The 15,504-nt window shown below is 38.9% G+C and overlaps 1 protein-coding gene across 3 annotated transcripts in view; it reads left to right on the top strand.

Moving 5' to 3' along the window:
- The window catches only part of SGK3 (serum/glucocorticoid regulated kinase family member 3), a 58,207-nt gene that overhangs the window by 31,101 nt on the left and 11,602 nt on the right, over positions 1-15,504 (top strand). For all 3 annotated transcript variants that reach the window (XM_083824167.1, XM_083824168.1, XM_083824166.1), the window contains exons 3-6: positions 2,539-2,622; positions 4,615-4,687; positions 7,474-7,549; positions 14,283-14,370. In XM_083824167.1, coding sequence (XP_083680293.1) covers positions 2,539-2,622; positions 4,615-4,687; positions 7,474-7,549; positions 14,283-14,370 — 321 coding nt within the window. The remainder of the gene's footprint in view (positions 1-2,538; positions 2,623-4,614; positions 4,688-7,473; positions 7,550-14,282; positions 14,371-15,504) is intronic.

The following is a 15,504-nucleotide window of genomic DNA, read 5'->3' as shown; positions in this document are numbered from 1 at the left end:
TTCTGATGGCAGTGTTAGTTCAATCTCTATAAACAGCGATAAAAGCCTGAGGGCGAAAGAAAACGTTAAAAAGATGAAGACTTCAGGTGACCGCTTTGTATAAGCTTTACCTTAATATCACTTACAATAGACACATCAGTGATATATACTGTGAAACTATTCTAAAATCTCACTGGTCTCAACAGAAGTTATGAATTCTAGCTCAAACCTTACTGTGGTTCACTTGATGTTGGCACAGAAACAACATAAATATATGCAACTTAGTGTCTACTAGCTCTTCTTTTTTTCTCACACTTGCCATGCTGAAGCGTTTTTAAAAACAACACGTGTCTGTGTACTTGTTATTCTGATAAGTCAAGCTTTTGAGTTTTGTCTTTTTGAAATGAGCTCTTAGTTCCTCCTGAGCATCTTCATAACCTTTTATTGAACATTTCATTCATTCTTATTAAATTCTACCTGCATTTAATATATTTATTACCAATATATATATGTATTTTGACTAATAATAATTTCATGTTTGAATTTTTTAGATTTTTCTGACCAGGAAGCTTTTTTGCTTCCACTTAATTCCTGGTAGCCAGCTTCTTTGTATATCCAGTCCAGCTCACTGTCCTGCCTTTTTCTAAAGATTCAACATCCACTGTCTTTTTTTTTTTTTTAAATAAAAAAGGGGGAGGACAAAAAATATTTGCTTGTTTTGGACTATACTAGGCTATATTAATTGCTGTTCGGTCCTGCTTTATAGTGGCCTGCTTTCTTTTGCCTGTATTGACCAAACAGCTGTGTTTTGGATTTCTTGCTTTTATCCCTGTGCTGTTTAATGTCTGAGGCTTAATCTTGTCTTCTGACCTGTCCTCTTGTCTCCTACTATCACATACAGGCATACTAAGAAATCTTAGTATGTCTGATGCCGTATGTGTTCATGATGTTCAGTGCTTTTATATCTGTTGAACTTGGGGTTTTTCTTTTGCTGGGCATGCAGGAGTTTAGGTAATGGTGTGAGCTGGGTTCACCTCTTATGGTTCTTCTGTCTTTATGCTCTCCCATACTGTCTGAGTCATTGTTCTTACAGCTAGCTGCTGCAAGAACAAAACAGCTTTAATTTCGAAGTTGCCAGCTGGGGGGATATCATCTTGCATCTGAAGTTATGCTCATCTGTGCATTTTGCCCTGCTAATTTAAAATTATGTCCATGGCTTGTTGCTCAAGCTGGTTTGCATTGATCTGCCGTGCAGTCACAGGGAGTGGTGATTTTGTTGGAGCATTATTTGCGGGACTTGATTGCTGTATAAGCAATAAGCACAGTATCTCAGTCTTGTTTTGCAGCTGAAACTTGTGCTGAAACTTTCGCTGTTAACAGGGTAGGGAGGCTCTAGAAAGGTGCATAGCTAGGCTTTATGCTAAAGCATGTTTAACAGTATAAGAGAGCTAGTTATCCAAGCAGAGTCTCATCATCACCCAAGTGGATGCTTCCATCCAGCTTCCTGTGTTCCCCAGGTAAGACTGCGGGCAGCTTATTTGAGAAGCTAATCTGCATGAATACAGATCTCAGGCTAAGGAACTGATGGTGGTGTCTGCCGCTTCGACTAAGGGAGCTGAAAGGAGAGGGGTGAGCTGCTGTTGCTGGGGCATTCCCAGCTTTCTAAATCAGGAATTAGCAGCCTTCTGTACTTGTTTACTTGCCGTCTCCATCTTCTCCTCTGAAGAAAGAGACAGACCCTTTCTGGAAGCACAAGAAGATAGGGAAGGGAGTTCAACAGGTTGCATAAGAGGAAAGGTGTTGATGAGAGGTAGGAGAAGTCAGCTCGGATGCTCATCCATCAACCAGGTTTACAAAGCCCCGGATCCACAGTCTGCCTGGTTACTGGAGTCCTCTGCTACCACGGGTTTGAATGTCCACAACTGTGCAGCAGGGTCCAGCTACTCCTCCCTTGATCCCAAAACTGCATTGTGTAACCTGCACTGTGTGTCAGCCACAGCACGTTTTTCCCCCTGAACAATTTATAGCATCATAGACAACTCTAAATCCAGCCCAGATCATTCTAAGCCCTCAGCCTTCTGTCAGGATCCTGACTATAATATACATTCAAGATGTTGCAAGGTGTTGTTCTCCATATACCTGTTTTTCGTATGTGCTTGCTCCCTAGGTTTTGGTGAAGGTAATCTGCAGCTTTTAAATGTTTTCCTTCCTTAATGGTGGCATTCATTACGAATTATCAAGGTGTTAACACATTCCCTAGCAAATCCTGTTGGATATGAACGAATTTATCAAACTCAATGAAATCAGCTTTGCTTTTTCTTTAATTTATTCAAGCACCAGCTGATCAAAAACTATCTCTGTAAAAGGCAAGACGCTTTTGATTGTTCTTTTAATCCTTTGCATTGCTGTTTATGCCTTTGTTGTCAGAAAAACATAATTGTTCACCTGTGTATACACTATAAACTTAACAAGCTGGCCTGATTTTCACCTAAGGATTAAACTTGGGAGTTTTTTCTAAACTTTGCTATTGGCGTTAACTTTATCCTTGTGTTACTGCAGGTTTACAAAGTGTTGGTCTCGGTTGGCAGAAATGAATGGTTCGTCCTCAGACGGTATGCGGAGTTTGATAAGCTCTACAATACGGTAAGCAAAAGGCAGGCTTATGGCATTGTGCCAGGATAGCACAGGGTAACACTTGTTTGCAGTGTTACGGCTCGAGTTAATTCCCTCATCGAGGAGTTAGAGTCAACATTCAATAACCGTAGAGGCCTGTTTAAAAAAAACCCACACTGTAATTTTCTTTAAACTTTCGTTTGTTTGAATTTTAAACTGAAAATTGGCTCTTTGGTCACTGCTTTTTGTTGTTGTTTGGGATCATTGTGAGTGAGGAGATCATTGTGTAGTAATTCCAATTTACAGGTTGTCAAAACACATTAAGTGTGCGTTTGTGATGGTAAAAATCACAGCGAAACTTGAACTATCTAGCTAGATTAATTTCTCTTCAAATAGGCGTCTTACTTGGAAGGACTGAAAGCAATGAAGGACTGAAAGCAACCTTTTGTCTTAATACAAAGTCAGTCATGAAGTCAGTCAGAGCAATTGCTACCTGTATTTTCATAGCCAAATTCGGTGGTGGTGGTCCAAATGAAAGAGGCCTCTTCAGCAACTGAATGAGGATTTCTTTGACTCATTGCTAGGAGAGGATTTTGCCCTGTTTATGTAGTGGGTAGGTACAGCAAATACTTCCACAGCTGTGCAGTCTGTTACCTGTCCTGTGTTAGTACTGATCTCTAGTTCTTCGTGTTTGGGGCCTGCAATTTTTGCTTTAATAAATGAAGAAATAATTCTCTGTGATCTCTGTAAGGAAAGATGATACCAACTGCTTAACGGTGCTTCGGTTTCCCTTCCATTGCCCTTATCAGAAGTAGTCAGTCTTTCTTCTCCCTTCCTCACTGTACATGGATTTACGTTTGGCAGTGGTATACAAATGCAGGCAGTCAGCTTGGTGCTGTCTTAAGGTCTGAGCTGAAGTCATCCTGGGTACAGCATGCCATGCTTTGCCGGTATCTTGGGGTAGACTTGAAAGTGATGTGCAAACAAAGCATCTCCTTTTCAGTGCCTCTAGAGTGTGTTTTGGTGATCCCGTTTTGGTGATCCCGTTCCCTTTGGTAAGACATTTCAATGATCCTGTTCCTGTTGCTACTCTCCCTTCCTTCTTCTCTGTTCAGATTGTCATTGCTCTGCTGAAGTTCGTTCAGTGCTGGTCTTCCTAATGCATGTAGAAGTGGAGGTCATGGGGAAGCATCTGGTTTCTATTTTTACATTCTGGTTTTACAGTGTAGAACATCAAAAATAACTTGTATTGCTAACTGGAAGAGATACAGATGTTTGCAAGGAAAGAACAGCTGTCAACTACTGTACTAGAAATCTACTTTCTTAAAAGAGGATGGGAGAATAAGATTTGCTCTTCCTGGGAGTACCTGAAGATGAAGTGAATATAATCAAGGCTTGGCTTGGCTTGGCTCAGCTCACATCAGATTTTTTTTTGGTGAAATTCAGTGATGTTGTATATGATCTGATCAGTTTATCAATACAGAGTGTAATTCAATTATCAAATGCAGTATCATAAAGCATAGGTTGTCCATTTGTTTGCAGTTTTGACTTGGGGTAGACCACCTGTGGCTTTTATACATAAAAAAGCATACATGCATACATACGTAGCATACAGAAGCAAGAAAAAAAAAGGAAAAAGAAAGGAGGGACAGGGAACACCCAAGAGAGGAAGAAAATTGATGGAGGAAGAAACAAGGAGAATAAAACCAACATGGAAATTCTAGCCTACTTTTTTTTTAAATCTGGGACAAGCGGAAAGCCATTTTGATAACACTGCAAGAAGACAGTCTGTAGCTTTCTAAAGTGAGCTGCCCTCTGGATTTAAAAGGGTATGACTGGCATAAACAAGCTGAGTGCAGGTTGTTTTTTTTTCCCAAGCATATGGGTAAAGAAGATGCAAAAGAAGAGCAGAATTACTAATAATCAGGTGTTCAAACCATTCCTCAGAAATCAAATGAAATGCAATTATTTCTAGATACTTGATGTCTAAGCACAGTTCAATTGTACATGTTTTATTTTCAGCTAAAGAAGCAATTTCCAACTATGAACCTGAAGATTCCAGCTAAAAGAATATTTGGAGATAATTTTGATCCCGGTAAGTTATCTTGTTACTTGTTTTGTCAACGTCTTCGTTTTAGACTTGATTTGTTGCAGCCTACAAGAAGCTATCTTAGATGAGTATTACAGCAATCCTCAAACCAGTGACTAAACCAAAGGTTAGTCATACCTCAGTAAAGAACAGGAGCTAGCGTAGGAAGGTATTCTGCCTTCTGATCTTGAACAAACTATTGCTTGGTGGCCCGATACCTCTTGTACTGAGTGCTCCAGCTCTTCCAAACTGTCCCATGTTCTGGATTGTGAGAGATTCTGAATTGTCTCTTGTAATCTCCCTTATATAAAAGCAAAAGCCAAATCACAGACTCTTCTAAACAGATGCCTATTAAACTTTAATCTACTTTGTGTGACTCTTTTCCCCCTAAAAAATAAATAACTAAGAGAGTTGTCCTTGAAGGCTTTAGAGCTTTTGTATCTAAATGTGCTTCCTTGGACAGTTTAGACGAAAACGAACCTTTTCCTGTTGTTGTTGCACTTATGGAAGCCTGTCTGATGAGATGATGGTGTGATCCAGTTAGGAGTGATAGGTCCCAATTAAGCTTGCCCTGCCTGCATCAAAACGTTAATGGAAAATCATTCCTAAAAGTGCATCTAATCAACATAAGTGGCACCATGGATGAATAAATACAAAGGCTAATGAGCAGTCTAGGTCTTTGCTCTGAGTGTGTATACTCATCGTTCAGACCCTTTTTACTTAAGGATTTTGCTGAGGGTCATTGGGAAATTCCCTCCCTCCCCTGGCTTGTTGATGTGATCCGTCTGAGTTGGTAGTTTCACCTCCTCATGCACCTATTTAAAGGTTTCCTTTTCTTCTTTGCTGAAGTACGAGTGGATTCAAAGTTGTTGACCTTCTTGGGATGTGCTTCAAGTACAAGTAGATTTAAAAGTGTTGACCTTCTTGGTGTGTGTTTGGATTTTTTAAGAGTTCTTTCAAACATCTTAATTTTTAGCAGTTACAGTTAATTATCTGGAACCTGACTTGAAGCTTCCTTTTCATGTTGCCTCCCTCCGATGGCTGCTTCTGATAAAAATGTCAAGGATGTCCAAAAGTTCTACATGTATTGTGTCTACAGGGACTTCTTGCTTTATTTTGGTTTCTTTTATCCAAATTTCGGACTTTCAGAACTGGCTGAAGACCTACTAATGTCACGCAGCCTGGCCTTCTATACAGTGAGATTTCTTGGACTGAAATTTAGAAAATGTGATTTTAAATGGGAATGGAGGGAATATTTTTATTTAGAACTTTAATAAAACCATGTTTGTAAAACGTAGTTCTCAGTCTTGTTTTCAATTTCTGAGAGCTATCCTGAAATTCTTGAAGCATGAGAAAATAAATAGTTCTTAAGATTTTTCTTGCTGCAGGGCAGGGCGATACACACGTAAATAATTCTTTATCTTAAAACTGATTTACTAAAGCTTTGATATAAGGTTTCTGATGGCTTCTGAAATAAGTCACATTTTACAGATTTTGGAAAAGTATTTTAATTTTGTCAGTCCATTCTTTAATGTGCAACTTGGGTATGCAGTATTGTAGTAGTGTATTGTAGTCATAAGCATAGCAGAGTGAAAATGAAATATCCCTTTCCCAAAATCTACTTAAAATACTGTTATAATGTACATTACCATTTAAACACTGTTTTTATTGTCACTTGGGTTATTCCAAAATTAATTCCATTTTAACTTTAAAAACAGGACAGAAGGAAATCATAGGAACCAGTCAAAATACAGAAGTAGGAAATTACAGCATACATTTCAGCTGATGTGGTGCGGATGTTTTTTCTTCAACAACATGGATAGGTTTGTAGGCTTAGAGTGGTAGATTGCATTCTGCATCTGCCATGCTGAAATAGCTGGTGTAGATGTTGGTGACTTAGGTAAAATCTTTATGCAAATTTACCTCCTATTCTGGGCATTATTTAATAACCTAGCAAGGATTTAGGGATTATATTCCTGAAACAACGTGAACATTTTTCTTAATATTTGGGGGGGGGACTTGAAAATTGTAAGTTATCAGGAACCTGTTTATGGCAGTCATTGGAATACCTTAAAAGTTAGTACACAAATTAATGTTTGTGGAATAAGTATTTGTGGTTGACATGAGCAGTGAAAGACGAGATTTTTCTGTTCGACGCTTTCTCGTTATTTCCCTATTTCAAGTCCCTCATGTATCTTTCTGTATTGCTTAAAGAGTTGCATGTTTTAAGCTTTGTCTGAGGTTGAAGATTCTGATAACTTATGTATTTTTTGTTTATTTTAAAGTTAGAAGTGATGTCCAGTATGGAGAGAGATGTATTTTTACTTAAATATCTATCATGGTAACGTCTGAGTGCCTGCTGGCTGGATGATTGTGCAACTTTTCCACTGCCATACCTTTATTATGGAAATATGCTGCTCGGTGGGACTGTTTGTGTAAAAACTTGTGCAACTGAGGTCAAGTTTTGCCTCTGGCTTTTTTTCTGAGTGAAATTAGGACCTGAAGGGCTCATCCATGCAATGGAGGCTGCACAGGTTAGCCCACTGTGGTTGCACGTTGCTCTTGGAGCACTTCAGTTCATGTTTAACCCACCTGTCTTACTACATTTTAGGGTAGTGTTACAGATAAACTGAAATTTGTTCTATCAGCTCACCTGAACATTTTTAAGCTTGTGATTTTCATTTGTTCTTTTTAACTGCTATCCACTTAAGTCCTTAAAAGGAAAAAATTAAACTGGAAAACAAGTCTTTTTCATGATCTCACTGATCATTCCTAATAAATCTTTTTTTCAGATTTTATTAAACAGAGAAGAGCAGGACTGAATGAATTCATTCAAAACTTAGTTAGACAGCCAGAGCTATGCAACCAGTAAGTAGTTTCATTTCTGTTTTATAAGGACTATTTAAAGGACATGAGATGTCAAATACAAAATTGCAAATTAAATGCTTCTTACTACAACATTTATTTTACCTGTTCAGTGCTTTTAAGTGTAATAGATAATCTTTAATATGGTGGCTCTCTTCTTGAAGAAAAATCTCGAGGCTGAAGAATAATAAAAAATGTTTTTGTTTTCTCAAAGCCAATCTAAAAATAAAGTTTTGCAATGAACTGATTTTAGTTTAAGGGGTGCAGGTTCCAGTGTAAACTCTCTTGCTCTAGGGTGGATGCTTGTTTATACTATTTGAGAACTCTACCGCTTGCTGCTGTGTTGCTATTCTAGGAGTGACTGCCTGCATCCTTTTGTTAGAGCAATTCGCCAGAACTTGTTTTTAAGCATGTTAACCAAGTAGCTTAATCAGCTTCCTTAGGTGGCTTGGGATAACCAAACTGACCAGCTTAGAGCACACAACTATGGCTCTGTGTAGGCTCTTCTCGCAGAAGAACTGCAGGTGTGATGGCCTCTATCAGCGGGACAGTGATGAGATAGATGGTCGTACATCATAAACAGCTCCAGTTAAATCTGGGGGTGTGTTTGCAAACTGATCTTGAGGGTAAACCACATTTCTTTCAGTATAAATCTAAACCTAATAAATTTAAACTAAAGCCATGCAGCTTTCTACATTGCTTGATCTTGTAAAACAGCAAAGCTCTGTCTGGCATTACTGAGTTTCCTTATTGCATATGCTTTGTTTAATTAGCCTATCAGTACAACCTGTGAAACTGTCCCTTTCCCACAGGAAAAAAATACCTGAGAATATTGCTGCAGTTTGAAATATGCAGTCAGATATTTGAAATATGCAGTCAGATTTTATTTTCCAACTATTTAATGTCTACTAAGTTGACGTATGTACTTCCTTTCCTTTTTTAAAAAGAAGGAAAAAAAAAGTCTTTGTATATGTATTCCTTGTGACAAGTGGAAAAAACTTTGAAACACAGTCTTTATGGTGAAATAGTTTTCCACTAAAGGAAATGCTGTGAATTTTGTGGTCATAGTATTGTTCTTCTCTGGGAAAAAATAGAAAGCACTGTAAAATAATGTGTTGAAAGCTAATCTGTTTTATTCAATTAGGAAAGGATACTTTTTTTTTTTAATTTAGCACAACCCCTTCTCATTTGGTCTTCAGTTTCTCCAAATACCAAGTATTTCATCTCAAAACATTTTAGATTTGTTCTCTAAATGGAAAGCCATCCTTTTCTTTTTTATATGCATCACACGTTGCAGCAAATCATATTAATAGCTACATAATCTGTTGTCTTTTCCTATGTGCCAATAAATATGAGCAGTAAAGAAATACCAAAACATGACAACCTTATTGTTTTGGTACAGCCTGCTAGAAACTGCTCAAAGAATATGTGGCGATAGAGTCTTTTACAGTAAGCCCGTATACATGCTTTCTTAAACTGTTTTGCTTCAATGTGCCAGTAAATTTGATATTAAGTAAAATAACTTATAGAAAGTTAGTAATGTACAAGGAAGACTTGGGGGTGTGTGCATTTTCAGAGAAGTTTAAGAAAGCTCACCTTCCACTAAATCTTCGAGCATTAAAACCAGTATTGGGAGTTCATACTTTAAGTCTGGCTTGGGTAAACTTTCACTAAAAACTTAAGGTTTGTTTGTGATGCTTTCTTCTTTCTGGACGGGAAGGCACCTGAACATCTCAATTGAAAAGCACAAATGTCAGGTTCAGTGTGTCCAAGATAGAAATGCTTACATGATTTTCTGATATGTAGCTTTATGTTTTTGTTTTTTTATCCTTCAGTGAATTTTGTTCTTGGATTAGTCATGTTTTTGAATATTGTATCAAACCCAAATATTTCTGCTCAATAATAAACCCAACAAAAACCTGAAGTGCATTAGAGTGATCAGAGACACTCTGAAAGGCCTGGTGGACAACTTTCCTGCAGTCCCTGTCAGGTGGAATACCAGGCTGGGTGAACCGTTGTCTTAGAGTGAATTTGGAATTAGGTGGACCAACTTCAAGCTGCGTTTACTCAGTTAACTGTATTTGTAGGAGAACTTGCTCTCATGGCTAGAATGCAGATACAGCACGCACACAAAAAAAAAAAGTCGTAAGGGATAGAGATCTGATCTTTCCTCCCCCTAGATGAATGATAGGATCTGCGAATTTGTTCCTTGTGAACACTGTGAATCACCTGAATCACTCAGCAGCTTTCCCCCTCGAACGTAGGTCTTCACTGAAAAGATAATGTCCAAAGAAAATGTTTGAATCCCAGTGTATAATAGTGAATGCATTAAAGATGTACCATAGTTATTTTTAAATAGACCAAAGTAGCTCCTTAATGAAAATGAGTATGTTTGCATAACACTTGAAGAACTTGAGGATAACAATACCCTGCAACCTCTATGGGGAAATGAGTTATCAGATCTTTAAGTGAGAAGCAGGTATCTGTGTTAGTTCCCTAGAAGAGAATTAGAGTGACGAGATTTTCTGGTGTCAAAATCTGGTGGATATAAAAATGAATATGAAACCTCTGGATTTCAAGGGATTGCAATACACATTGGGAAAAGTTAAACCTTGCATTAGAGTAGTCTGGTTCTTTTAAAATCTTCCTGTACTTTATAGCTTTTTGACTATCTTTTTTGCATAAGAAAGAAAGCAGTGTTTTGCATTTTTTAAAAAGGTGTGCAGAGAAGGGGGAGTAGCTGGGCACCATTATTTAGATAAAGTATGTCTTTGCTATTGACAGGGTCTTAATATTTATTAATTTTACCATTTCGTTCCAAAGATTTTAACTTTTTGAGCTTGTTCATTTTTCTGTGTGTATACAGAATTGTGTATCCGCAATTTTTGTGGGGGTTCATGTGTTTACGAACTAGAAGGAACCATATTTAGGCAGAGCTTGGGACCCCTTCATGGATTTTCAGAGATGATCCATAAACTAAATTTACCTAGTCCAGTGTATAAGTCCAGACAAAAACAACTTTCTGGTAGTAAATATACAATGTATATTGAACATACCTTTCTAAACTATTTTCTTAACTCTTTTAAATTGGATATGTGAAGTTACTTTAGGAACAGTTTCAGTGTATTTTAAAATACTTTGAATTAATACATCATGAGCTAATGATGCTGCTGCAGTCTTGGCTAAGGAATTGGTTCATTAGACTTTATTTTATTCATTACTTTTTTGCAATGCTTCCACAACTTCTAAAATTACAGATGAGAATTGTGTAACAATGATCAGGGATGCCTCTGGCTGCTACATACTGCAGAATTGTTGAATACTCTGCGACTGTACAGCGGTCTTTCACTGAACTATTTTTTTCTGCTCTGAATTCACTCATGGACAAAGTTACTATAGTAACTATTTGAGATGTATTACAACATGCTCTACTTAATCAGCCAGTTGTCCAACATAATTACTGCAGAAAGATAATTAAGGTCAGGTTTTGATACTCTGTGTCTAGTGAAAAATGTTAACTTTTTGTTCTTCATTTTATAATATACAGAGGTTCTGAGACTTCAGTTATTGTGTGATGAGTCAATATTACTACAATTTTCAAACAACAGTGATTTTTCTGTTCTGGGGAGTGAGGATACAAAACATACCCTGAAATAGATCAGAATGTGGAGTTCATGTAAGATGGGAAAAATTAAGCTGAAACGGTAGTGTGAAATTGCATGAACAATCTTGTTTCTGTACTTTAACCTGAAAGGCTAATGGTAACTGAAATAGATTTCATACAGGGTTTACGAGTACAGAATGTAAGCGATGGAGACCATGAGCCTCAAGTAATTTATGAGACGAGTTAGGTTCAGTAACACTAATATGAAATACAGTAGCTGGAGAAATGTCAAAAACAGCTAAGCTCTCGCTTCTGATCCTTGCTTTATGGAAGTGTGGAGGGTGAAATGATGGAAAAGAGCAAAGTATATCTGCTTCTGATATAAAAGCTATCCTATTTGTATATGCTAGCGATGAAAGGGCAGCTCCATTTTTTTGTTGTTTTTCATAGTGAATGACTCATGCAGAGTTTCCTATCTGAGGCTGTCCTGGGAGCTTCTCAAAAAACTTTCTCTGAAACTTGGGTAATGCTTCTTCCTGAATAAGCTAGCTGCCTTTTAGTGAATCATAAAATGGTTTGGGTTAGAAGGTACTTTAAAGATCACCTAATTCCAACCCCCCTGCCAAGGGCAGGGACATGTTCCACTTCACCAGGCTGCCCAAAGCCCCATCCAACTTGGCCTTGAACACTTCCAGAGATGGGGCATCCATAACTTCTCTGGGCAACCTGTTTTAGCTACCCTCTTTTAGCTTAAAAACGTTACTCATTGTCCTTTCACTATGCTCCCTAATAAAGAGTGCTTCTCCTGCTTGCTTGTAGGCCCCCTTTAGGTACTGGAAGGCTGCTATAGGGACTCTCCTGTCTTTATAGGAGAAGTGCTCCAGCTCTCTGATCATCGTCATGGCCCTCTGGACTCACTCTAATAGGTCTGTGTCCTTCTTGTGTTGGGGGCCCCAGGCCTGGATGTAGTGGGGTCACAAGAGCAGAGTAGAGGGGGAGAAACGCTTCCCTCAGCCTGCTGGTCATGCTTCTTTTGATGCTGCCCAGGATACGGTTGGCTTTCTGGGCTGCAGGCACACATTGCTGGCTCACATTGAGCTTCTTGTCAACCAGCACCCCCGGGTCCTCCTCAGAGCTTCTCTCAATCCATTCTCCACTCAGCCTGTATTCGTACTTGGGATTGCCCTGGCCCAGATTCAGGACCTTGCACTTGGCCTTGTCGAACTTCATGAGGTTCACACAGGCCCACCTCTCAAGCCTGCCCAGGTCCCTCTGGATGGCAGCCCTTCCCCCCAGCATGTCAACCACACCACAGCTTGGTGTCATCGGTAAACTTGCTGAGGGTGCGCTCAGTCCAGCTGTCCATGTCACCAATGAAGACATTAAACAGTGCCAGTCCCAATACCAGCCCCCGAGGAACACCACTTGTTACTGATCGCCACCTGGACGTTTTGAGCCTTTGACCGCAACTCCTTGAGCGCAACAGTCCAACTGATTTCTTACCTGCTGAGTGGTCCATCTTTCACATCCATGTATCTCCAGTTCAGAGACAAGGATATGATGTGGAACAATGTCAAATGCTTTGCACAAGTCCATGGAGATGATGTCAGTTGCTCTTCCCCTGTCCACCAATGCTGTAATCCTGTTGTAGAAGGCCACCAAATTTGTCAGGCATGATCTGCTCTTAGTAAAGGCATGTTGGATGTCACAAGTCACTTCCTTGTTTTCCATGTGACTCAGCATATATTCCAGAAATATCTGCTCCTTGGTCTTGCTGGGCACAGAGGTGAGAGTGACTGGCCTGTAGTTCCCTGGGTCTTTCTTTTTTCCCTTTTTAAACATGGGGGTTATGTTTCCCCTCTTCTGGTCAGTGGGAACTTCATTAGACTGCCATGACTTCTCAAATATGATGGACAGTGGCTTAGTGACTACATCCACCACTTCCTTCAGGACCCACAGATGCTTCTCATCAGGTCCTATGGACTTGTGCACCTTCACGTTCCTTAGTTGGTCTCAAAGGTGATTTTCTCCTACAGTGGGTGGTTCTTCACTCTCCCAGTCCCTGTCTTTGTCTTCTGGGACTTGGACTATGTGACTGGAGCTCTTGCAGGTGAAGACTGAGGCAGAAAAGTCATTGAGTACCTCAGCCTTCTCCATATCCCAGGTAAACAGGTCTTCCATTCCCTTCCAGAAAGAGCCCACAATTTCCCTGCTCTTCCTTTTATCAATGGCATACCTATAGAAGTCTTTCGTGTTGCTTTTGTCCCTGGCCAGATTTAATTCCAGTAGAGCTTTAGTGTTCCTAACCTGATCCTTGGCTGTTCGGATGATTTGTTCGTGATTTTGGTATTGGAGTTATCATGATAGTGAACTGAAGGAACTTGAAAGATTCATGTAATCTCTTCAAGTGGTATGCGAGCCAGAAGCAACACCCAATTAGGAATTAATTTTGCCCCACTTTTGCATCTCGTTATGTACTACGGGAAGCTTTCAGTCTCTCTTGCCAGTTTTGGAAGGATAGCATTTTGGTCCTGCAATTAAATTGAAAGATTTATTGCACTGTTGTTAGTGCCTAGCTAGCTTACACTGAGACTACAAAACCGCCATCTTCCACTTAAAAGCAGATGGGGACAGGAACATTACTACTACCATGTACCTCTTGGGACATGCATCTCTCTTTGGGATACAGACTGGATATTTCATTCTGTTATGTTACTTCATTAATTTTAGAAAACTAAAATTGATCTTTTAACTGTTCATTTTTTTGGAAAGAACATAAGTTTTTTTTGTGGTTGCTGGCTAGTTAGAACTTATGCTTTACATACGGCTTTTTCTTCTAATATTTTTAATGTAGTTCTACAGAGCATTGTCTCGTGAAGTCTTCACATACGTGTACTTTCACATGTCAAATTTTTGTGAGTAGAAAAACTTACTCTATGTAACATACTCAGCAGTTGAATTATGTTGCTATAAAAACATTTATTGTATACAGTCCTTAATTACCAGAAGTGTAAAACTTTGTGATGAGTAACTTCTTGGTCCACTGCTGTTGAAGCCATTACTGTTTTTCTACGATTCTGACTGAAATCTTGCAGGTTATTGGTGTCCTAATGCATCTAATTGTGCTTCTAGCCCAGATGTCAGAGCGTTTCTTCAGATGGATAACCCCAAACACCAGTCGGATCCATCAGAAGACGAAGATGAAAGGAGTAATCAGAAGGTAATAAAACAGACATAGAACAGTCTTCTAAACTTTAGCTACTCGACAGCAATCTTAAGTATATTGCTTACTGAAAATTACCAATTGGTTTTGCAGTAAATCTCCTCTCCGCTCTTTTAAATGAAACTGTTCTGCTGTGGGCTGTAAGATATTTTCCTGTCAGATATGAACTGCAGCGAAGATTTAGAATGATTGCTAGCTTTGTCTTGCTTCTTTCCCACTTGCTATGGGTGAAAGACTCCGATTTAGTCACAGTTTAGTTGTCACAGTTCTTTTCAGTCTCTTCAAAGATTCTTGCTAAGGACGTCTGGCAAGGAGCAGCGGAGACTGAATTTTTAATTGTGAGATTTTTTGTTTGTTTTATGTTTGTTTTTGGTTTTTAAAGAGAGGGAGAAATATAATTCTCATGGAGGAAAAAAAAAATTAGTCTTTCTAGAAGTCACTCAGGAGCAAAGATGGATTTAATTTCAGTTCACACCGAACACTGTGTGAGGTCTCGAGCCTCTTTTGTCAGAAGAGCCACTACAGAAGTACAATTTAGATGGATTCTCTGAAAGTTGATTTACAATCTCCAGAAACAGCGCTGGTTGAAAAAAAGTGTCTTTCTAGGAAGGCAGAAGTGCCGTGATTGACCTTGTTTTCTCTGGTTTACTTTGTGGCATGTAGATGTGACCTTAGTACTTCTCTTTTTATTCAGTCCCTCTTAAAGAATGCAAGAGTTGCCTTTCTGAATCGCACACAATGCAGTGTGTTTTCTGAAAGTCTCACTTCAAAGATGCCAGTGTTTGCTTTTTTTTTCCTAAAGTACTTGACAGCACAGCGAGCATACAGCAGAATGTTGCAGAATATTATAATTTAAAAGACAAGTTTTCTTCTCCTCTTTTGAAAGATACTTTAAGTAATGTGGAAAGCTTCCACAGAAAATACATGATGTATCATATCACAACAAATTCCAAAATAGGAGGAGAGCTAATGTGTAGTGGCCTGGGCCATACTCTGATAGAAAGTTAATGCTCTCACAGCTCCTGTAAGTGATGTAGCTGTACAACAAGGAACGATAACAAGCTTCCCTTCCAGTCTTAAAATGTACATAGTAGCTCTTTAAAAATAGTTTAGTGCCATGGTGTGGTTGGT

Source organism: Anser anser, assembly GCF_964211835.1.
Source record: "Anser anser genome assembly, chromosome: 2".
Taxonomy (NCBI): domain Eukaryota; kingdom Metazoa; phylum Chordata; class Aves; order Anseriformes; family Anatidae; genus Anser; species Anser anser.
This window is presented reverse-complemented; position numbering and strand designations above follow the sequence as displayed.